The sequence below is a fragment of the Mesoplodon bidens genome (genome assembly GCF_964165515.1).
Source record: "Mesoplodon bidens genome assembly, chromosome: 9".
Classification (NCBI taxonomy): Eukaryota; Metazoa; Chordata; class Mammalia; order Artiodactyla; family Ziphiidae; genus Mesoplodon; species Mesoplodon bidens.
Genome location: NC_138166.1, coordinates 77,341,322 through 77,367,180, shown reverse-complemented (window position 1 = coordinate 77,367,180; position 25,859 = coordinate 77,341,322). Strand labels below are relative to the sequence as shown.

Below are 25,859 nucleotides of genomic sequence, written 5' to 3'. Positions count from 1 at the left end.
AATGGAGGAGTGAGGAAAAACCCATTTGAAATCACTTCTGCCCTCTGGGTGTGTCCAGTAGGGAAGGTTTACTGCTCAGTATGAAAATCGACTTTCTGGCTGATACTTTGCTGAATTCAGGCAGTTCCTGCCTGCTACATAAAAGTTAATTTCCTGTTTCATTTTCCTGAGGCATCTGTGCACTTTGGCTAAATTAATGCTAGATTTTCCACTAGGAAAGAAGCAGGCTTAAGGCTGAAACTATCGGAATGCTATTATACTTCCTGTCAATTGTTAAAGAAACAGTGAAACTCAACTGTGACAGTGCCAATTTGGACTCCTAGTGGCATTTTCAAAAATAACTGTATAACCTGACATCTGTATAGCACACTATACTATAAGTTCTTAAAGAAAAGGAGTATGCCTGGTACTCACAGTTACGCTGTATATATGCACTCTTCTCCCTCAAGAGGCGCCAAGTGCAATGAGAATATTTTCATGGCCTTATTCTTTGGGACGTGTTAAATTAATTGAACAAGTAGGCCTGTAGACTGAGGTGGCTGTAATGCCAGTGGTCTATATAAGCAAATCAAAGTGGAGGTTTTGAAACTGACACTTAAGGCCAACCAATCACAAGCAGCAAAGGAGGCTTTAAGCTGTGGCCAATCAATAATTTCCTTGATCTGCTTCCTTCCACCTTTTCTCTGTAAAAGTCTCTCCCTGGGCTCGTGCTCTCAGAGCATTCCTAGCCACTTCAGGTTTGGCGCTGACCAACTGGAATCGACTTTTGCTCAAATAAAGTCTTAAAATTTCCAATGTGCCTCAGTTTATCTTTTAACAAATGCGATAATGTTTAATTGCCTGCCTTTTATAATCTCCATGTTTTCCAAAGCATTCTGCCTAATTCGTGCCTAACTTGATCCCATATCATCCCTGTAACAGGCATTTACACCCACATGCCACAGTCCACGAAAATGAACCCCAAGGGGTCACTTGTCCATGGTCACTCAACTTTTTAGCATCGGTTCCGGGTCCCCATCTGTGTGTGTTCTCTTTTGCCTGGAGACCGTGAGTGGGGTGCAGCAGGATCTGCCTCAGATACACAAGACTTTTAAGAGGTGGTTCAGGAGGTTTCCAGAAGTCTACACCACCAGCCCGACACCATTCACTTTTTCTTATTGCAAAACCGACGAGAAACACCAGGGTCCTGGAGCAATATTACTATTTAAATAAATTCTCCTTTCTTCCCATAGATTACTCATTGTCATCAGGCTTTTTCCCTTGCCTGACTCTCCCATCCTGAATTGGCCACTCTTCCCCAGATGTCTCTCTTAGTCATAGTCAGAATGGCAGTAGATACCGGGTTCTTTTGGTCAAGATCAGCTGTGAGGTATGTTATAAGATATTGGCTATAAAAAGAATTAAAATATCAAAATTTGTAATAATTTACACTTTATAAATCAGGGAACACGTGCTGCATGCCCACTACTTGTGGGCAAACACTTTCCTGAGTGGGAGAAGAAGGAAGTATTGTGCACAGCCCTGGAAAACCAGTGGAATGTGCCTGCATGTGACTGCACTGAGAGTGTCGAAAAGAAAAGTGACAGACTGTTAGTATAGGACACACCGCTTTAAACATCTGCCTAAGCAAAATATAATGAAGAAAGCACATAGGTTGAGGATCAAAAATATGTACTATATGTGCATTATTGAAACAAATATAAGCCATTTAAAGTACTTGTTTTTGTGGTCAGAGCTTAAACCCAGCTTCTCAGGGCCAAGAAGGACACCAAAATTTATTGAACACCAACTCTGGTCAGCCACCATGCTTACTGTTTTAAAACACATATTCAGTTTTCACAAGTAAGGCTTAGTTAGCTTCATTTTTCCAACGAGAAAATTGAGGGTCTAGAAATCTAGGTAAAATTTGTCTATGTGCTATAGCTAGTAAATGACACATCTGGAATTTGAACCAATGTGTAAGAAAGCCCATGTTTGTTCCACAACATTCTGATGCTCTATTAGACTGCTTATTCTGTATACTGAACAGGTTTGGGGTTAGAAGCCTTGCTGGGGATAGTCAGGTCTGTTCTCCCCACCAACATGCAGAGCCTCAGAGCCTCCCCCTTAAAGAGTTATTCTGATTGGGTTGCAGTACAAGCAAACTGGTGGGGGGTTCTATTCAGAGTCCCCAAGTAAGGATCAGTGAAACCAAATGCAGTTCTATTTCAGAACACGTTGCTAGGACCCATTCTGCACTTTCAAATTCATGTGCTCTTCTTAATTATTACTTTGGTTCATCTATTAAGTACCCATAGCCTCTATTAGTGAATTTAATTGAAAGTTGAATAAATTTTTTTCATTAAGATCCTTATATATAACCAAGACTCAACCAATGCATCTTCTATCATTATATTCCTTTTTTAACCCTGTGCCTGATAACCAAGATATTTTGGTTTGCATTTTGAACAAGTCTTCATAAAGTACAAAGGTTGACAAAGGACTTTTACCTTGCAGATTTCCAACTTTGGTATAGTTTCTGTTAGAGAACATAAATCCTATTTTAGAACATGAGCTCATCCTTTTAGTGAGAATGGCTCCCTAGAAAAAATATCCAGTGGAAACCAAACAGAAAAGTAAAACCAAAACATTCTTTTCACCCCAAAGGCCACAGACTCCAAGTTGATAATAGGAAGCACTTTTTATAATGTCAGTGTATCCAGTGGTTTCCATTTCAGAGGGTTTATCTAATGAGAGTTTCCAATTCTATTAGAACAAGAAACAGAATTGCTTACAGAGAGAAAGGCAGAGGCTATTGCCACTATTGTGCAAAAAAAAAAAAAAAAAAAACCAAGAGAGAATGACACCTATAAACTGATTAATTCCTTGATTCAAAGGAAATGTAACATAACTTGCTTAAATATGAGCTTCATCAAGACTTCATTAAAGTTTGTCTAATGTAAGCAAATTTGAATTTGTATAAAATTCTCTCAGTATGAACAATTTTTCATCCATGTGCATATTTCACTGTAAAAATTTAACATAGCTCTAATCAACTATCTCAGAGGGAGACTGGTTCAAGATGGTGGAGTAGAAGGATGTATGCTCACGCACTATTGTAAGAGCACCGGAATCACAATTAACTGCTAAACAATTGTCGACAGGAAGACACTGGAACTCACCAAAAAAGATACCCCACCTCCAAAGACAGAGGAGAAGCCACAGTGAGACAGTAGGAGGGACACAATCACAATAAAATCAAATCCCATAACCACTGGGTGGGTGACTCACAAACTGGAGAACAATTATACCACAGAAGTCCACCTACTGGAGTGAGGGTTCTGAGCCCCACGTCAGGCTTCCCAATCTGTGGGTCTGGCAATGGGAGCAGGAATTCCCAGAGAATCGGACTTTGAAGGCTAGCAGGATTTGATTGCAGGACTTAGGACTGAGGGAAACAGAGACTGCACAAAATAGTGTGTGAATCAGGACCAAGGGGAAAGGAGCAGTGACCTCACAGGAGACTGAACCAGACCTACTTGCTAGTGTTCGAGGGTCTCCTGCAGTGGCAGAGGGTGGCTGTGGCTCACTGTGGGGACAAGGACACTGGTAGCAGAAGTTCCAGGAAGTACTCCTTGGCATAAGCGCTCCTGGAGTCTACTATTAGCCACACCAAAGACCCAATAGCCTCCGGTGCTGGGTCACCTCAGGCCAAACAACCAACAGGGAGGGAACTCAGCCCCACCCATCAGCAGACAAGCGGATTAAAGTGTTACTGAGCTCTGCCAACCAAAGCAACACCCAGCTCTATCCACCAGCAGTCCCTCCCATCAGGAAACTTGCACAAGCTTCTTACATAGCCTTATCCACCAGAGGGCAGACAGCAGAACCAAGAAGAACTACAAGCCTGCAGCCTGTGGAACAAAAACCACATTCACAGAAAGATACACAAAATGAGAAGGCAGAGGACTACATACCAGATGAAGGAACAAGATACCCCAGAAAAACAATTAAATGAAGTGGAGATAGGCAATCTTCCAGAAAAAGAATTCAGAATAATGATAAGTGAGGATGATCCAGGACCTTGGAAAAAGCATAGAGGCAAAGATTGAGAAGATGCAAGAAAGGTTTAACAAAGACCTAGAAGAATTAACGAACAAATAAACAGAGATGAACAATACAATAACTGAAATGAAAAATACACTAGAACAAATCAACAGCAGAATAACTGAAGCAGAAGAACGGATAAGTGACCTGGAAGACAGAATGGTAGAATTCACTGCCACGGAACAGAATAAGAAAAAAGAATGTGAAGAAATGAAGACAGCCTAAGAGACCTCTGGGACACCATTAAACACACCAACATTCACATTATAGGGGTCCCAGAAGGAGAAGAGAGAAAGAAAGGAATCGAGAACATATTTGAAGAGATTATAGTCAAAAACTTCCCTAACATGGTAAAGGAAATAGCCACCCAAGTCCAGGAAGTGCAGAGAGTCCCAGGCAGGAAAAACCCAAGGAAAAACATGCTGAGACACATAATAATCAAATAGGCAAAAATCAAAGACAAAGAAAAATTATTGAAAGCAATAAGGGAAAAATGACAAATAACACACACGGGAACTCCCCCATAAGGTTAAAAGCTGATTTCTCAGCAGAAATTCTATAAGCCAGAAGGGAGTGGTATGATATACTTAAAGTGATGAAAGGGAAGAACCTACAACGAAGATTACTCTACCTGGCAAGGATCTCATTCAGATTCGATGCAGAAACCAAAAACTTTACAGACAAGCAAAAGCTAAGAGAATTCAGCACCACTGAACCAGCTCTACAACAAATGCTAAAGGAACTTCTTTAAGTGGGAGACAAGAGAAGAAAAGGACTTACAAAAACAAACCCAAAACAATTAAGAAAATGGTCATAGGAACATACATATCGATAATTACCTTAAACATTAATGGATTAAATGCTCCAAACAAAAGACACAGGCTTGCTGAATGGATACATAAACAAGACCCATACATATGCTGTCTACAAGAGACTCACTTCAGACCTAGGGACACATACAGACTGAAAGTGAGGGGATGAAAAAAGATATTTCATGCAAATGGAAATAAAAAGAAAGCTGAAGTAGCAATATTCATATCAGATAAAATAGACTTTAAAATAAAGAATGTTATAAGAGACAAGGAAGGACACTACATAATGATCAAGGGATCAATCCAAGAAGAAGATATAACAATTATAAATATATATGCACCCAACATAGGAGCACCTCAATACATAAGGCAACTGCTAACAGCTATAAAAGAGGAAATCGACCGTAACACAATAATAGTGGGGGGACTTTAACACCTCACTTACACCAATGGACAGATCATCCAAAATGAAAATAAATAAGGAAACAGAAGCTTTAAATGACACAATAGACCAGATAGATTTAATTTATATGTATAGGACATTCCATCCAAAACCAGCAGATTACACGTGCTTCTCAAGTGCACACAGAACATTCTCCAGGATAGATCACGTCTTGGGTCACAAATAAAGCCTCAGTAAATGTAAGAAAATTGAAATCATATCAAGCATCTTTTCTGACCACAACACTATGAGATTAGAAATGAATCACAGGGAAAAAAATGTAAAAAAAAAAAAAAAACACATGGAGGCTAAACAATACATTACTAAATAACCAAGAGATCACTGAAGAAATCAAAGAGGAAATCAAAAAATACTTTGAGACAAATGACAATGAAAACACGATGATCCAAAACCTATGGGATGCAGCAAAAGCAGTTCTAAGAGGGAAGTTTATAGCTATACAAGTCTACCTCAAGAAACAAGAAAAATCTCAAATAAACAATCTAACCTTACACCTAAAGGAACTAGAGAAAGAAGAACAAACAAAACCCAAAGTTAGTAGAAGGAAAAAAATCATAAAGATCAGAGCATAAATAAATGAAATAGAAACAAAGAAAACAATAGCAAAAATCACTAAAACTAAAAGCTGGTTCTTTGAGAAGATAAACAAAATTGATAAACCTTTAGCCAGACTCACCAAGAAAAAGAGGGAGAGTACTAAAATCAATGACATTAGAAATGAAAAAGGAGAAGTTACAATGGACACCGCAGAAATACAAAGCATCCTAAGAGACTACTACAAGCAACTCTATGCCAATAAAAGGGACAACAGGGAAGAAATGGACAAATTCTTAGACAAGTATAACCTTCCAAACCTGAACCAGGAAGAAATAGAAAATATGAACAGAGCAATCATAAGTAATGAAATTGAAACTGGGATTAAAAATCTTCCAACAAACAAAGGCCCAGGTCCAGATGGCTTCACAGGTGAATTCTATCAAACATTTAGAGAAGAGCTAACACCCAACCTTCTCAAACTCTTCCAAAAAATTGCAGAGGAAAGAACACTCCCAAACTCATTCTATGAGGCCATCATAAGCCTGATACCAAAACCAGACAAAGATACTACAAAAAAAGAAAATTACAGACCAATATCACTGATGAATATACATGCAAAAATCCTCAACAGAATATTAGCAAACAGAATCCAACAACACATTAAAAGGATCATACACCATGATCAAATGGGATTTATCCCAGGGATGCAAGGATTCTTCAATATACGCAAATCAATCAATGTGATACACCATATTAACAAACTGAAGGAGAAAAACCATATGATCATCTCAATAGATGCAGAAAAAGCTTTTGACAAAATTCAACATCCATTTATGATAAAAACTCTCCAGAAAGTGGGCATAGAGGGAAACTACCTCAACATAATAAAGGCCATATAAGAAAAACCCACAGCAAACATCATTCTCAATGGTGAAAAATTGAAAGCATTTCCTCTAAGATCAGCAACAAGACAAGGATGTCCACTCTTGTCACTATTACTCAATATAGTATTGCAAGTCCTAGCCATGGCAATCAGAGAAGAAAAAGAAATAAAAGGAATACAAATTGGAAAAGAAGACGTAAAACTGTCACTGTTTGCAGATGACATGATACTATATATAGAGAATCCTCAAGATGCCAACAGAAGACTACTAGAGTTAATCATTGAATTTGGTAAAGTTTCAGGATACAAAATTAATGCACAGAAATCTCTTGCATTCCCAGACACCAACAATGAAAGATCAGAAAGAGAAATTAAGAAAACAATCCCATTCACCATTGCAACAAAAAGAATAAAATACCTAGGAATAAATCTACCTAAGGAGGTAAAAGACCTGTACTCAGAAAACTGTAAGACATTGATGAAAGAAATCAAAGATGACACAAACAGATGGAGAGATATACCATGTTCTTCGACTGGAAAAATCAACATTTTGAAAATGACTATACTACCCAAAGCAGCCTACAGATTCAATGCAATCCCCATCAAATTACCAATGGCATTTTTTACAGAACTAGAACAAAAAATCTTAAAATTTGTATGGAGACACAAAAGACCCCAAATAGCCAAAGCAATCTTGAGGGAAGAAAACAGAGCTGGAGGAATTGGGCTCCCTGACTTCAGACAATACTACAAAGCTACAGTAATCAAGACAATATGGTACTGGCACAAAAACAGAAATATAGATCAATGGAACAGGATAGAAAGCCCAGAAATAAACCCACGCACCTATGGTCAACTAATCTATGACAAAGGAGGCAAGGATATACAATGGAAAAAAGACAGTCTCTTCAATAAGGGGTGCTGGGAAAACTGGACAGCTTCATTTAAAAGAATGAAATTAGAACACTCCCTAACACCATACACAAAAATAAACTCAAAATGGATTAAAGACCTAAATGTAAGACCAGACACTATAAAACTCTTAGAGGAAAACACAGGAAGAACACTCTTTGACATAAATCAAAGCAAGATCTTTTTGACCCACCTCCTAGAGTAATGGAAATAAAAACAAAAATAAACAAATGGGACCTAATGAAACTTAAAAGCTTTTGCACAGCAAAGGAAACCATAAACAATACGAAAAGAGAACCCTCAGAATGGGAGAAAACATTTGTAAACAAATCAATGGACAAAGGATTAATCTCCAAAATATATAAACAGCTCATGCAGCTCAATATTAAAAAAACAGCCAACCCAATCAAAAAATGAGCAGAAAACCTGAATAGATATTTCTCCAAAGAAGACATACAGATGGCCAAGAGGCACATGAAAAGCTGCTCAACATCACTAATTATTAGAGAAACGCAAATCAAAACTACAATGAGGTATCACCTCACACCAGTTAGAATGGGCATCATCAGAAAATCTACAAACAACAAATGCTGGAGAGGGTGTGGAGAAAAGGGAATCCTCTTGCACTGTTAGTGGGAGTGTAAATTGATACAGCCACTATGGAGAACAGTACACAGGTTCATTAAAAAATTAAAAATAGAATTACCATATGACCTAGCTATCCCACTACTGGGCATATACCCAGAGAAAACCATAATTCAAAAAGACACATTCACCCCAATGTTCATTGCAGCACTATTTACAATAGCCACGACATGGAAGCAACTTAAGTGTCCATCAACAGATGAATGGATAAAGAAGAAGTGGTACATATATATAATGGAATATTACTCAGCCATAAAAAGGAACGAAATTGGGTCATTTGTAGAGACGTGGATGGACATAGAGACTGTCATACAGAGTGAAGTAAGTCAAAAAGAGAAAAACAAATATCCTATATTAATACATATATGTGGAATCTAGAAAAATGGTACAGATGAACCGGTTTTCAAGGCAGAAATAGCGACACACATGTAGAGAACAAACGTATGGACACCACGTGGGGAAAGCGGGATGCGGGGCTGGTGGTGGGATGAATTGGGAGATTGGTATTGACATATATATACTAATATGTATAAAATAGATAACTAATAAGAAAAACATCAAAAAATAAAATATATTCAAGTAGATTAATAAAAACTAACAAAAAAACTATCTCAGAGAAATCCACAAGCATTAAATGCTCATCATTAGCCCAAACAATTCTAGGAAAATCATATACCTGTTAGTATGCTGACAACATCTCTTGAGAGACTCCTATACATAGACCTGTGTCTTTAGATGCCATCAGCTCTATTTTAGAATATTTACATCCAAATCTGGTTAAAATATAAAAACATGTAAAAGGAAAACCTCAATTTTTGTCAGAATGTGTTAAAAAAATGGAAATTGCTTGGGACAAAGAGGGGTTAAATCATCGTGACAGAGAAGCCAAGAGGGATGGAAGTATTTAGCGAGGCATATAGGTTAGGAGAGATTTTTTTGTTTTGTAATTTATGGTAGATACTTGAGGATGTTTATTTAGAGGAGAAGAATCCCAAAGAGACAAATGAGCTCAAGAGAAGAAGAGAGCTGTATAATAACTGATGAAGCAAATTCAATGTAGCAAAATGCAAGATCGTTACACTAGGCAAAAGTGCAAGAAATGGTACAGGGAGGACTTTGAGGAATATTGGTACAGGGAAAAGACGGAGTGGAGGACCTGAGAGTTCAGTGAAGGGAAAAAGAGAGAGGGGAGGAGTTCCGCTCATCTCCTGGCCTCTGCTTTAAAGAGGACTGTCTCTGGCCCTTAAACTCATGATTCATTTATTTATTCATTCATTGACTAGATATTTATTCCGTGCTCATTAAATGTCAGATACTGTTTTGGCACTGGGGATGTAGCAATAAACCAGTCAAATAAAGTCCTTGCTGTTAAGAAGCTTATATTCTATGTAGGGAGACAGATAGTAAACAAATATTCAGTGTCAAAAATCTTAACCTCTTTCCCCTACTCTACACCCAACTCATCTCTCCACATCCTCAGCTATAACGTGCAGATAGTGTTAGCATCGTAAACTTAAAAAAAAAGAAAAATTCAGCCCAAACTGAAGACCTTGCTTAGAGGTAAGCAGGCCTCACTCTGAGTGACATATCATCCTCCCTAGGTTTTATCTTGGTTCTAAAGGCTCATTTTACTGTGAAAAGGCAATAGTTTAGAGGCTGGAGAACAGGGAGAGAAACTCAATGTATCTTTCATCTCAGACTCTCCTTACCCAAGTACTTATGTTCATTGCAGCAATAACTCATTGCTCACCTACTTTGGGAAGGCCAAATGTTAGGGTCTATAGAAACTACAGAGACGGGTAAATCCTCAAAGAGATTAAATAATAATTATCCTGATAGTTAATATTAACTGAGCACTTCCTACCCGCCAGACACTTCAAGTGCTTCACATGACTTCTCTCATTTAAGCTTCATGGTAGCCTTGTAAGGTGATAATATATGCATTTTCAGGTGAGGAAACAAAATCCTGAAGAGGTCAGGAAATGTTCCCAAGGTAGCAAGGTAACAAGTGCTACTGATTTGACTTGAGTGCTCATGTGCTGAACCATTCTGCCTCCCCAATTTTATTAGTTTCCCAGGGCTGCCATTACAGAGTACCACACACTGAGTGGCTTAAAGCAACAGAAATGTATTGTCTCGCAACTCTGGCGGCTAGAAGCCAGAAATCAAGGTGTCAGCAGTGCCATGCTACCCCTGAAACCTGTAGAGGAATCCTTCCTGGTCTCTTCTGAGCATCTGGTGGTTTGCTGGCAAGCTTTGGGATTCCTTGGCTTGCAGCCGCACAACTCCCATCTCTAAAACAGCATCTCAACTGGTCTGCCTGCCTTCAATTCAATCCTTTCCAGTCCATTCTGCAATGCGCATTCTGGAGTGTTCTCTCTATTCATGCCACGTTTTGCTTCCCATTCTTTGGGGGTTCCCTGTTGCCTTCAGGACAGAATCTAGACTCCTTATCATGCCCACATTTCTGACATCTAGATCCTGCTGAACTCTCTACTTCATCTATTTGCCTTCTCGCTCTGCTTCCCTCAACACATCACACACACACACACTCTTTAATTTCTTCTTTGCAAATGTGGTGTTTTCTGCTTGTAATACTCTTTTCTTTCTCTACCCTTTCTAGTTCCTTCTCATCTTTCAAAATGTTGCCTTAAAGTTATGGATTCCCTAACATTCCCTTTATTTACTTGTCTGTCTCAGAGTGCTGTATATTCCTGTATCACCGGTACCTGACACAGTGTCTGGCAAGTATAAATTGTTCAACAAATATTTACTAAATAAATGAAAAAAATGAATGAATGAAAGGGATGAGAAGGAGAAAGGGTAAAGATGAAGGAAGGGGTTTTCTATTTCAGTTGGAGAGGAGAGTTCTCAGTGAGATAGTTACCAATATTTCATTTAAAGAAAGTGATGCTATTTCCCAAGAGTAGGAACATATTTAGAAATTCTCTGTGGATTTTAGAAAGCAAAATTAGCACAACTACTGGATCAGACACTAGATCACCCTGCCCTACCCTACAAAGGGCATTACTCATGCCATTGTTGTGATCATAAAGCTATGGACACTTTTCACCACCATGCCCACCAGAGACCTGGAGGCTCCTATGCACATTACAGATTGAAAGGAGGGTCCACCCCGCTTTTACCTGGCAGCACTGCACCCACCGAGGCCCTGGCTCCCCCATGGCCACCCAGAGAGTCCACGCAACACTACTTAGAGGTAGCATGGGACCAATTCTAACCAATGAAAGACGGAAGAAAGAGAAAGCCAGGAGAGAGATAAATTGCTTGTCCTTCTTGCCCTTTTCCCCAGATGCCTGTTCTGAGATGTAGTAGTTTAATACGGCCTCTCTGGAAATGTCTCCCGATAATTCACCCATTTGTGTTTGTTCTCCTTCTTTCTTTATTTCCCCCCTCTCATATTGCTGGGATTGTACCAACCAATAAAATGTTATCATTTAAGTGTTTGCCATAGGTTCTGTTTCGGGAAAATCTAGGCTAAACAAGTAATTTTTAGAATTTTCAAATGTTAAATATATCATGCATTATTAGAAATGGAAACAGATTAAATAAAAAGTATTTGTAGTGAAAACATTCACTTATCTGCATTGGCTTATTGTTGGACACTGGGAGAGTAGTTGTGGGGAACTGTCACTGAAAATAGTCAAGAAGAAATGGAGAACAAAAAGTCAAACAACAAAGAAATAGTCTCCTTGTGGAACATCAACAAGAGATAATCAGAAACACATGGCTATGGTGAGTACAAATATATTCCCCAAAGAGCTAAGTTTCCATTAAAGGAGCATTTACCGAGGAAATTTTCTTCCATTGTGTCTGTTTGTAATTTAATGTGCTTCCTGTGTTATGGAATATTGAAATGTTAGATTCTAGGAAAATAAATAAATCTATTGTGTGACCCACTTCAGTGAAGATAACTGAAATTGTCTTCAGTTTATATATTAAGTTGAAATAATTTTAAGACACAGCATAAGCAACTAATATTGGGAGAAAACCCAGAAGAAATGACAAAAGTACATCTGCTTAGCAAGGCTCTTTGTAAAGCTCAAATGGAAAAAGGAATTAAAATTTGGCCAGAGGAGGGAGAGCACTTCCTCACTATGGAAAGTTGGCATATACCATACCATGATCTCAATCTGTGCTGAAAACAGTTTGAGACATTGAACCAGATCCCAATTACAAAGGTGTAAAGAGCACAGTCACTTACCTTTAAATATTTGCTACTACAGAACGCTCTGTTACTTGGCTGGTAAAGCATAAAAGGTCCTCTCTTAGAAACAACTACAACCAAAACAACTGGGAAATACTTATTGCTTATTCATGAAAGTATGAAAACTATGATTTGAGAAATACTCTATGAGTATACTTCGGTTTCAGAATGTTTATCCCTGCAGACACTACAGCATTCATTGAAATAGTTTTTCAAATGTCTTCTAGTGGATTCGTTAAGATTTTTTTTCCTTTTTTAGATTTATAAACTCAGACCCAACTTACACTTCCTGAAGAGGCAATCAAGTTGAAATGTACTGCTTTTTAAGTATTTTCTTATTTCCTAGTGTTTCTTTAGGTCTGAATATCTGAAGAGGATCATAGTTTTTCCCAGAGAACAGCACATACATGTACACACATTTTTTTGCATAAAATGCTTGGGTTTGGTAGACATCTTATACATCCAAATACTTTCTGGAATCCATGAACCTTAGGTCAAAACCAGCTGTTTTAGGTAACTTTAAAAATCACCTAAAGATGGATGGATACAAGTAAGGGAAAGCGATAGTAAAATGAATATTTTGGTTTGCCAATAAAAGTAATAACAAAACCCAAAATTTATAGATAGAAACAATGCATCTTCTATAAAATGCCTAAAAAGCTATATTTTAGGTCTTGAGGAAAATCTAGGTAGCATCTTATCAGTTATCTTTTTAATGAACTTCTTAAGTAGCTGTTTTTGAGAAGGATCTATGTATGTACTCCAAACACATTTCTTTCTTCACTTTAGCTGTCTGAAAGAATATTTAATCTTCAAAAAGCGATTATTATTTGATTCTTTTCTGGAACATATATTACAAGGAGAACTAATTTATATTGGATTTTAACTAACTTCCACATGATACTTTCTGTCTAATAAAAACTGGCTCTTAAACCAAAGGCTGGCCCAAGTTAAGTTGAAAATAGAGGTACATGGCAAATGTTTGGAAATTCAGTTTCCATATCCACTGAGCTTCTGAACTATAATTGTGACTTCAGAATCTTGCTTACAGTTAAAATATTTAAGACTGTGGAAAAAAATCATCATGTGTTAGGCATTTTTTGTGAAGAACATTCTAGAGTGAATGTTTTACATGAGCAGCCAATAAGTTTCAGATGGTTTATAAGTGGCAGGAGGTCCAAAGCTGAAATGGAATTTTCTGTGACAGCCTACAAGTAACAGTTAACATATGCCTAAGTCACAGTCAAAAACAGGAGTCACCGTAAAGTCAAGTAGTGAGTAAGAAAGGCCGTAAGTTAATGAATAAAAACCTTTTTGTCCAAAGTTCTTAGCAAAAATTTTAGGTACTTAAAGAGCAAAACTGTCTCAAATATTTTTAAAGAAATTATACTTATTGGAAACAAACAAGAAGTGACTTTCAAAGTCATAGTTTACACCCATCATAAATTTAATGTATTAAAAATGTAGATAAGAGTTAAGTTAATGCTGGTATAAATTAACAAAAAATATAAATTCTTCAATTAATTTAATATTTGATTCACACTTGCCATTGAAGTTTCATCTCGATATGTTTCTAGTGATATTATCTGCTTTTTTGTCCTATTTCTTGGTCAAGATATTTCTTGACATTGTTGCTAAAATAAGTCACTCAATCACTCAAAAGTCTTCACATTTTCTTTGTTCAAACCTGATATTATCTCGTATTTCAGTAAGTTCTTACAGTTGTGGTTTCAAAAATTGTTATCAGAGCTTTGAATTTACTTTTTAGAGCATCTTCCCTGCAGTAGGAACCAGATGGATGTATCATGTCATAATGTGGCCTGCCTAAACAACTTTGAGTGTCATCATACCTATCTTACCTAGCTCAAAGGGTTATGAGTCTGAAATGAAATACATAAAAGAATTTTTAAAACAAGATGGTGTGGTGTTAGCAATAATGGTAGCAGTAAATGTTGGTAGTCAACAAGAAATTCTGCTCCAAACACTAACCATGATCATAGGACCTACCTAAATCTACTGTAGATATAAGATAGTACTTACAGATTCCTAAATTATCTTGCTACACTATTGCTGTAGCATAGAAATCAGTGGTTTTGCTATCATGAATATCTGTGTGTGTTTTTCTGCTTCTTTTCTAGACTGGATTATTCTAAAGGTCTTCATTTCACTAACAGGCATGAACAGAGTGGTATATTAAAATAGAAATTCTATGTATTTACTTATGTTTTGTGTTTTTCCAACACTTGACAGGTAAGATTGGTAAAGTTTATTAGAATAGTATAAGTATAGAATAATCTGTATTTTCCTAATTCTATAAGCAATAAAATGCAGTGTCAATTCTTTTGAAGAAGCCTATTATACTATTTTTTAAACGCTTCAAAAAATAAATATATTGCTTTAGAAATGTGACAAATAGACTTAACCAATTATAAAATGTAATTTTGCAGTAACTTCAAGTCTGGAATGGTCTGACCACTCATACTGACTGCCTTGAGGAAAGAGACACTCAACGTTTACCAAATTTTATGAATATTTGGTTTTTGTTCCTGAACTGTAAATCTTCAGATCTCTCAGAATCCCAGTATTTTAGAAAGAATTCACATCATTCCCATCTCCTCCAAATTGTCTATTTCATTTAGCTGAAATGAAGTGAAATTCTGAGAGAGAAAATAATGACCAGGACTCTCTGGAAGTAAACGTAAGAAGTTTAAGCTAACATGTGTTTCACTGTCATAAGGTCACTGTCTGGACTGTGTATACTCTGGATCCTTTTCAGACCTCATGAAAGTTAATTTTAGTCTTACAGAAGGGACAGAGAGAAGCAGACTGCTATCTTTGCAGAAAATGTCAAGGTTAAGCTTATGACCGCCTTACCTTTCTGACTTCCTGTGCCTTATCCGAGAGAAGTAAGCACTGCTTGTCCAGGGAGAATCCTTCCTTGCATCTGCTTGCCTGGGTTTCGGTGGGTGTGTTTGGGGCAGCCTCAGGGACAGCACCTGTGAGCTTCCTTGCCCCCCGGAATGTCAGGGTCTGGTAGAAGAGACAGATTGCCACCACCAAGCCCACCAAGAAGGGCCGGGGGCAAAATCGCCGACGACAAAGGAACACTGGACGACAGACCATGACCAGTTCAGCTTCACTTGGCCCCTGTCCACGTTGCCGGAAAAGTCATAGCAGCTATTTTTTGTCAGCATGAAAAACACAAATCTTTCTTCTTTTTCCACAACTTAAATCAAATCAAGATAGCTCCATCCCCACTTAAGAACTTTCCGAAGTATCCTGCCAAAGAATCATCGGTCCCAAAAGTCTGAGGCTGTTAATAAGAGCCCTTCCATGGATGACAGTAAAAAGTGGTTGGCCTCGGTTAAAAAAAGGACATCAAAATAATAATAGCTGTAACTAATAACCTGAGCGTACCCCAGGCTGTCAAACTGTTGCTTCCGGTAATGCCTTATTTTTCACAACATCCTTAAGCTCACAGTAAAAGCTTCACAGGAAAAGAGAAACAACACCAAAGTAAATCTGGAGTCTAAAAACAGCACTGGAGAACGCACTAGGTTTAAACCAAAGTGCCTGTTGCACAGCTGGAGGCGGGCCAGCTTGCCTTAACAGTTCCTCATTTTTCCTCCGGTTTGAAAGCTGTCCTGCTTTCAGCCTTTCATGTTTCTTAACTGCTTGCTTCATTCCATTTTAAACTGCCACTTTCCTGTAAGCCTTCCCGGCTTTTAACAGAAAAAGGGTCTGAAGGGACATGGTTACCATCCGCAGGGTTTGGCTTATATTTGTTTCATTCCGTTTCAAGTTCAAAGTTCTACGTACTTACTCAGTTTTCATCCTTTTAGCCAGAAAAAAAAAAAAAAGTTTCCATGATGCCCTAATGGATTGCTGATCAAAACCACTCGGAAGGAAACACCCAGTCGTGTGACTCCAATTCATCTCCCACCCACGGACACACTCACGCAGGCACACAGAGCCACACGCGCGCGCCGGCCGCACTCGCTGAGGGGAGCGGGGAGCAGGGCGCAGGGAGCCGGGCGCGGGGCCCGCGGGCGCCGCAGCCACGGTCCGGCGAGGGGGCGGGGCTGAGGCCCGGGCTCTTAGGTCCTCGGGGGCGGCCGGAGCGCGCCGTTAGCCCAGGATCAGAAAGGGTGGGCTTCTCCAGACTGGAAACAACATTTCTCATTTCCCCTGAAATGCGACTGTCCACCCAGAGCTGCAGAATTTTAAATACATATTTGATATTTGACCCCTTCTGTATTTTTTTTTTTTCTAATACAGCATTGGAAAAACAAATAGCCCTTCGTCAGCTGATGACAAAAGTTGAGGGGGAGACTAAAGCAGGCTCGGTGAGGGAATTGGGAGGATCTTCACTCGAAGGAATTACGGTCACTCTTATGGGGATAAGAGGGTCACGCGTACTGTCTGGACCTCAGAACATGAAAGTCTGTCGTATGCACTGATTCCACTGGAAATGATCTTTTTCTGCTCAGTACCTAACTCATATCACATTATTGCTCCTTTCCTGGGCTAGGGCTGAGTCTTTCAAAGGCTAATTGCCTGACACTTCACTCCCATAATGAGTGAACTATAGCAGACGTTGGTAACTTTTGGTCATCAGAAAGGGGTACGCAGCACGCTTTGTCCGGGAGTCAACTCAATCTAACGCTATACAGACTGCCACAAGGAACCCCTAACAGGGCAAGTCTGCAAACTCCATCCACTTTTGCTGAGTCAGCTCAGGGAATGCCATGGAGAAAGGCAAACTGTCCAGTGCATGTTGCTCACCTCTCCCAGCCTTTGCTTTGAGATCTCTGAACACCCAGGACTGGCTTAGGCTCATAGCAGATATTCTTCCAAGGCTCTTCTAAATAGGTTTTGTGACCTGTTTCTAACCCAAACTCGTTCTTGCGGGCTGAGGTTCTCCTGTGAGGCCACACCTCTAAAGTGATCCCATCCGTTAGGCACGCTGTCAGTCACTTGTATTTTGTGAGACGGAGCGCCCCCTACGGGTGCCTCGCTATTATAGATTCAGAGACAAAAGGTCATCTACGCTTCTCGCTTGTAAGAAACTACTTTTAACACCTTAACAAATTAATTAAAGCTTTAGAGAATACGTATTCACACTAAAGCTAGATTTATCCCGAACCCTTGCATATATCCCCTCCAGTTTTTTTTTAATATTTTTTATTTATAGATTCAGAGTCCTCAATCCCATGACAAGTGAGGTATTGATAGCAGGGGAAAATGAAGTGGCATTTGACTTTTAGAAGCCAAGAGAGTTTTAAGAGGAAATGGCTAAACAGTAGTGTTGGAAGATATAGTTACAATGTAATTTGAGAGATAATAGGAATTGGAGATCTCTAAACTGGAATTGTCCTTGTGTTGGTGTGATCTGAGGTGAGACGAAGTTCTTTACTAGGTGAGAAGGAATGAACACGCATTTCTATTAAGGCAAAAAGTCTGAAGACTGAGAGTCTGAGGAACCTGAGGGGTTATTTTTATGCATTATTAAATTGAAAACATAAATCAGATGCTAAAATCATATTGTCTTTGATCTGGGAGAAGTGAAAGCCAACAGCATAGTTAATTTTATAGCTACACTTCAAGTAACAGGAATCAGAAGATGGCAAATTAGTGTTCTAGAAATGATACTGGCAGGTTGAAAAACCCAGTGGGAAGATGGTAAATAAACGACTATCTGCAGAAGTGAGAAAAGGGATAATTAGAGTGGGAAGTTGGAAAGAAGAGGCGGGAAATAAGATAAGAATAGACTAAGGCTGTCCAAAGGCAGTCCATAGACAACATCTGACGTTAGAGTTAGCCCCATCTGGGCTTAGAATCATAGCACTGCCTCTATCACATGGTTTTAAACAAGCGATTTGTGAAATGAGGATACTAATGCTTCCTTTGAAGTGTTGTTGGCGTGACTAGATGAAATAATGTATACGATAAGCGTTCTGTGCACGTGTGTTGGAAAAATGCATGCTGAATGCATGTCTGTTATGTTTTCAATCCTGTGGCTGAGCTGAGCTCAGTCTGGTTTGGTGCCAGACATATGAACAGATAATTATCACATATCGGGCCTCTTGGAGAAGCCCCCAAAGCAAACACGAGCACTTAGTATTAGTTCTCTTTCCTTTATTCTTTGAGGTGATGGTGGCGGGCCGATGCTGGTTTGGGAGAACGAGAGCAAGAGAGGGATGGGAGTGACTAGAAGGTGGAGACTACAAGTGGGAGGTATTTATGCGCTAGTTGTAAGGCAAGGTGAAGTAGGAGCATGTGTTAGAGTCTGGAGGTGTCAGATCGGGGAACAGTGAAGACAGAGAGCAAGTTGTTTCAGTGAGAGGAGTAGGAGGGTAACACGCAGTAGAATGATATGAAACTGTGGATTCTGGCAGTGTTTCAGACTGAATGTTTTTGTGCATATATTTCATAAAGTACCTCTTTCCCTAAATCACTTCAGTATTCAAGGGCCTGTATTTAAGTGGCATCAACCTGGGACAACAGAGTGGCAGGTCTTTGAGAATTCCATAGTTCAAGGTTGGACAAAACACAACAATCTTCCTCTCCAAACCTCTCTAACACAAAATATACTCTTCCATCACACTTATGTTCCCTTTCAGCTTTGATATGAAGTGGGGGTGAAAGGAGAGGTTGAATTTAATAATTGTTATTTGAAAAGGTATTTTTAAAAATTATTTTATTTTTTAAACTAGAGAAATAAAGCTATCTCTAATAGAGAAGATTCCAGTATCCTATCAGGAACTTTGGGAAAGTATTTGTCTCTTTGAGTGTCACTTTCCTCATAAAATAGGGGCTTCAGTGATCACTAGATAATCTCACAGGTCACCTGAGGCTCCGAAGTTATGCTTATAGGGATGCATTTTTGACACGGATTTCTTCTCTGTTGCAACCTGGTAAGAAGAGGAAGTCTTCAGATTCTGGGCTCACTTGGTTTCCTGCAGGGGAAAGCCTTTTTCTTTCAAGAAAGCTCCTGGGGCTTCCCTGGTGGCACAGTGGTTGAGAATCTGCCTGCTAATGCAGGGGACACGGGTTCGAGCCCTGGTCTGGGAGGATCCCACATGCCGTGGAGCAACTAGGCCTGTGAGCCACAACTACTGAGCCTGGGCGTCTGGAGCCTGTGCTCCGCAACAAGATAGGCTGCGATAGTGAGAGGCCCGCGCACCACGATGAAGAGTGGCCCCCACTCGCCGCAACTAGAGAAAGCCCTTGCACAGAAACGAAGACACAACACAGCAAAAATAAATTAATAAACTCCTACCCCCAACATCTTCTTAAAAAAAAAAAAAGAAAGCTCCTGGCCACTGTAAAATTCAGTTGTAGATACTAGTGGTGATGTCATGAGTTAAGTCCTGGGGGTGCTGTCAGTCACACCTGGGCACTCACCTTCCAGTACCTCTTCCCTAGAGAGTTTGAATGACCTCTTCCCAGCTCCTACCACCTCTCTTCTAATAATGACTATTGAAATTTCCCCATAAGCTCTGAAAATACAGGAAACTATTAAATCACGAATTACATATTCAATCTTTACTATGCAAAAACATCATCCCAGGCAATGTGGAAAACTGAAGACGTATAACAAATACCATAAATGACTAAATTTGATAAACAAAATGATGAATTGGTCAGGATAGGATAACTTCTGTAACAAATAACTTTGAAATCTCAGAGACTTGATACAATAAAATCTCATTTTGCATTCACATAATTTTCCAGTGTTTCTCAGTTTCCATTAAGACATTTAGTACCCAAGGTCCTTCCACCTGGTGACTTTCCATACTCTAGAATCTTGGACACTCACTGAGATCCTCTGAATCCTACTAGCAGATGAGAAATGAGAAAGGCAAGGAGAATTATGTGAGAGGTCTTTTGGGACTAAGCTTCAAATTGGCATATATCCTTCGGTCCACATTCTACTGGTCAGAGCCCAATCATACGGACCCACCTAACTGAAATTGAGATGGAAAATGAGGTTTAGCTACATGCCCAAGAGGAAAAGGAAAAGAAGCTGATAAACATAGCATTCCCAACCACAACTAAGATGGAGATAAGTCAAGTGCCATGGAGAATTGTAATTGGGAGTTCACATCTTTTGAGAATTGATAAGGAAAGCTTCAGGAAAGTGGCAGTTTCTCAACTGGGCCCTGAAAAGTCACAAATATTTCAACTGCTGCAGGTTTTATGTCTTAGTGGGAGACGATTAAGGATAGAACTGGAGAGTTCGGTCCTGATCAAGGATGGCTCTAATTTCTAAGTTAAAGAGTTTATTTAGCCATGTGTAGACAGGAATCCAAAAAGTTTCTTCCCCACGATTTATTAATGAAGATATTATGATAACTGTCAGACTAGGAAGGCCATTATCTTCATTTATCTGAGAATACTGTTATATTACCACTATCTTTAGTTGTAAACTCACAAAGCAAAACCTCTTTTGTTTTTTAGGTAGAATAAGGACAACCACATGGGTCAAGCTTATGTGGTTATTCTCAATGGTGCAAAATATATGCAAGATTGAATAGAAAAGTCTGTGTGCAAGGTCAGATTCTTGCCTTAGGGCCCACACTGTCCTTGTGGAGGAAAATGCTGCACTAGTGTAAGTTACGTGCATATACACCTGATCATGTGTTATCCCACAAAGCCATGCAAACACAGAGCACTAATTTATATCAGGGTTAGCATCGTGCATCCTTTCACTTGTCTTTAGAACTTTACAGCTCCCACTCATTATAATGAAAAACCAAAAGTTCTGTCAACAGTTAGGCTCATGTCTTTTTCTTGATATGCTGGAGAAGTATGAAAAGAAATCCTAAAACAGTTTTGCAATTTTTCTGCAATTTCTAATGCAATCAACATTTAAACTTGCTTAATTTCCTTTTAACGCAATTGCGTTGCCTCTCTCCTAAACATTATGTGGAGTCACTTTTTGTACAAATCTATGGATTTCAATTTAAGACCACTGAAACTTTATGGGGTTTTAGTGCAATAAAAAAAAAAAAAGATTTTTCCCTTCCTTTGTAGTGGTTCTAAAACCACTCTAGCCTGCTGAATGGTGAGTTCAGGATTTGCAGAGGTCTGGGAATTGCATTAAAGGGTAGAAGGGACTTCCCTCAGGCACAGCATTTGTTCAATTTACACATGGAAATAAAATACCACAGTGAAAATCTTCGTTTTTCTATCTTTTTCTTGTTTGATGTTTGCTTGAACAGATACATTCTATAGTCTCTAAATTTCTAGATGAACAAAACAGTCCAGATAGACTAAATCCTCCAGACTAAATGTTTATCATTTAAAAAAATCTATTTATTTATTTATTTGGTTGCACCGGGTCTTAGTAGCGGCAGGTGGGCTCCTAAGTTGCGTCTCCAGGGCTCTTTGGTTACGGCTCGCTGGCTCATCAGTTGCGGCATACAAACTCTTAGTTGCGGCATGCATGTGGGATCTAGTTCCCTGACCAGGGATCGAACCCGGGCCCCCTGCATTGGGAGCACGGAGTCTTATCCACTGCACCACCAAGGAAGTCCCTAAATGCTTATCATTTTAAATTGTCCACTAGACCAGTGTTTCTGAGCATATAAATCTCCTGGAGAGTCCATATAAGAACACTCGGTGCTGCCTTTCTGAAATGGGACGTACACTCGCCAGCTCTCCATAGTTCTTGACCAGTCACTCTACTTATTTTTCACAACTTTCTCTCTTCATAAGCATTTTGAATTTGTTTGCACCAGTACCCAAAATTACTTTTATCATATTCCATGCTGTATTCTAGTTATCAGTGTATTTGTATCTCTTTACAGTATAAACTGCTTTCTGACAGAAACTATTTTACTCATCTCCATATTCTTGCAGTATCTATCAGTGTCTTCCTGCAAGTGATTTAAAAGTTCCCATTTGTAGAGGTCTATACATCATAAATTCAAATATTTTTCCATATTATTGCCATTTTTCCCACAAGAAATATTTCACATCTTGTTAACATTTAACCTAGTGCGGGTAATTTTGCTCCCCAGAGGGCATTTGGCATTGTCTAGAGCCTTTTCTGGTTGTCACAGCTTGTGGGCCCAGGAGGGATGCTAATGACATCTCGTGTGTAGATGCCAGCCAGGAATGCTGCTAAACATCCCACAATGCACACGACAGCACCACCACAAAAAAGAATCATCTGGCAGAAAATGTCAATAGGGCTGGCATTGGGAAACTGAAGTTTAACCAAAGGAATAGTTTGTTGCACAAGTTTTACATGTGGGTGCCAAAGATGGTCTGTTACTTAATTTAGAATAGTGAGTCCCTGAGCAGCTTGTGGCAATGACAGAATTAGTTTCACTGGGATTTTTACCATTTCTTGAATGCGTAATTATACTGCTCCCCCAAACAAATGCAACTTGGGCATATAATTTCCTCTAAGCCTTCCAAATTTGCTTTTAAGGTTCGCATTCTCTACACAGGAAGAATGGTGAATATTTAATCCAATGAATTATACATCCCCAATGTTTTACTATTTTGAGATGTAAACTTACACCTTGGCATGGAGCCAGAATTCCTAAATTTTTATCAATTAATATATAAAACATGAACTAATTCAATTTGTTATATCATAGTAGCAAATTATGGTCTTTACCTTAATTAGAAATTTCATTCCTCTTCTCTGTAGATTGACAATATAATATTCCTTGGAAACCATAATATACTGAAAGAAATTTTCTCAAGATAGCCACATAATTTAGCTTGCTTTTTTAAAAAAAATGTAATCACAGTTCAATCATCCATTTTTATTTTCAGAAAATAAAAAGTATTTTGAAATTTTCCCAGCATTAAATTTTCTCCCTGAAAGACTGATGTGTGTGATGGGAGAGGGGAAGGGGTAGGTTTGGTCTTATCACTCCAATGAAGACTGGCATTCATTTAGCCAATCTGAGTGGCTAAGAAGGAAACGTTCTTTGACAGAGTATGGTTCTTTGGTTACATGTATACCACATAAAGCCAAAAGACTACTTCTATATTTAAATCATATGCTAATATATGAGCTTATTTTTTTGTTTTGTTTTCAACAGATAAGGGGACTCTCTCAAACATTCACAAGTGGCAACCATTGGAAAAGTGAAAAATCTTTTGGCACACTTGGGAAACCCATGAAAAAAATTATCCTTATAATCAATGCCTCAAACTATTCAAGAAAACAATTATTTGTCATATTGAAGATAAATATATAAACGCTTCAAGGATACAAATAAAAAATTGATAAATTCTAATGGGACATACTGGGGAGGTCCCATTAAAAGTTTCTACTGGGCTAATTATAATATTAGCAAAATCACTCCAATGAGCTGACTCATAGTTATGCTCAGGGTTATTTAGAAATATTTCTGCCTGGTCCCTTGTATTCCATTTGACCTAGACAGCTTTTTAAAGTAACTTGGTACCGATTATAATTATTCTTATTTTAACATATTAGCATGGAGGGTCCCTCTACTGGAGTAGATTTAACAGTGCAAAATGAATTAAAATATGACCACTGTTTTCTCCTACAAGCAATATTAAACTTGTATATGTTTTAAACTAGTTCATCATTAAAGACTAGCAAGTATACACTTTCCTATGAAAAACTACTCTTCTTCACTAACAGGCCAGTAGAAGTGGGGAACGGGAATAAGCAACACACACACCTGTACACACTCCTCACCCTCACCTCCCACATTGGCTTCTGAATTTTCAATGAGCAGCAGAGAAATGAATGATTATAATGTTCTCTTTATAGTCTCATTTGCCAGGAGTGAAGAAAAGTATATGGCTCTGAAGAATTTATTATTAAATTTCTTTCAAATAAAAATTTTACTATGTCTAGGTTTCCAGGAAGTTGTTAGTAAATAAAGTCATTTATCTTATTTATTAAGTTAAAATATTGACTTAAAAGATAGACATGACTTACTACTTTAAAATGGAAATGGCCAGAAGGGGGTATATCTCTTCCTTACTATCAAACTTAAGTTAAACACAAAACAACTTTCAAGTCATTTCATATTTTAATCACTTTAAACTTTTTCTCTGTAGCAAAATCAAAACATGAATATTAAGATCCTGGTTCAGAAATTACAATCTGTTTTAATAATTTAGATTTTATCATCTAAGTAGGGAAATCTAAAACTCTTGACTAGCAATTCTGATTTGTAGTTTCAAAAATTGGGAGAAAAGTTTCACCCTAAATTTAGAATTTTTAAGCAACTTCCAAGTTATAGACTAATTAATTTTTGTCATCTCTAGTTTATAGTCTCAATAAGAAAAGTGCTATGATTTCACTAAACTGTTAAATCATAAAGTATTTAACTGACAACATGTAAATGCTATCACTACTCCTATTGACAAACAATTCCATGGCCCAGTGTAAAATGCCCAGGAATACACTCTCGCTCAGCTTCCCAGCTTCCTTCCCTGACAGCACATCTTCCTAACCCACGTCCACTCATTCCAGACTACTTTTAAATTCCAAGAATGTTTGTGGCTCTAGAACAATTTCACCTGCCTGGAAAACCTTCCTTGCTTCATCTGTCTTTAGGAATCAGTTCAAATGATACCTCCTATGTTAAACTTCCCAGTGTTCCTAGAATACTTTGTACATCCATCTATTACAGCACTTATCAAAATACAGCAATTACGTGTTAACATGTCCATCCTTCCCACTTCCCCCACCAACATACACACACACTCTCACACACACACGCCCATATACACACAAATACCTTCATCTGTGTATTTTCAACATCTAGGTACTTAACGTTTAATTACAAAAATGAACATTTTTGAGGATATTCTTTTACTCTTAAAACCCATCTGTTGAAAGATTTTTTGTTAAATGTGAGAGTTGAAGGAAAACACTACAACATCTACAAAAAGAATCTTACTCCTGGCAGTATATTAAACATTTATTTTACTAAGACTGAATTAATTAATTAATTAATTAGATCAAGAAGACTATTTCTGAGATCTAAGGACAAAGAGCACTAACATTGCACAAAACAAAGATGGTTAAAAATCTAAAATATGTGGAATTTCTTTAAAGGAGAAAAGAGCAAAAAAATGAACTGCCCTTAAAAAGAATGACTGTATGTTTATCAAACACTCAGCTTCATTTAGGCATTTAATTAAGCCATTTATTGCTTCAAATGTGTCACCATGAACATTGTAATATACACTCCACAGCAGTAAGGCCTCAATTTTCACCACCTATAAACTGTGAATCCACATTTGGATTTTTTGTGCCACCAACTGTTACACAAGTTT

At 38.3% G+C, this 25,859-nt stretch overlaps 1 protein-coding gene across 3 annotated transcripts in view; it reads right to left on the bottom strand.

The window, feature by feature from the left end:
* The window catches only part of CPED1 (cadherin like and PC-esterase domain containing 1), a 320,724-nt gene extending 303,898 nt beyond the window's left edge, over window positions 1–16,826 (bottom strand). For all 3 annotated transcript variants that reach the window (XM_081244675.1, XM_081244676.1, XM_081244677.1), the window contains exon 1: window positions 15,441–16,826. In XM_081244675.1, coding sequence (XP_081100801.1) covers window positions 15,441–15,689 — 249 coding nt within the window. In that variant the 5' untranslated portion in view covers window positions 15,690–16,826. The remainder of the gene's footprint in view (window positions 1–15,440) is intronic.
* Window positions 16,827–25,859: the final 9,033 nt, after the last annotated feature.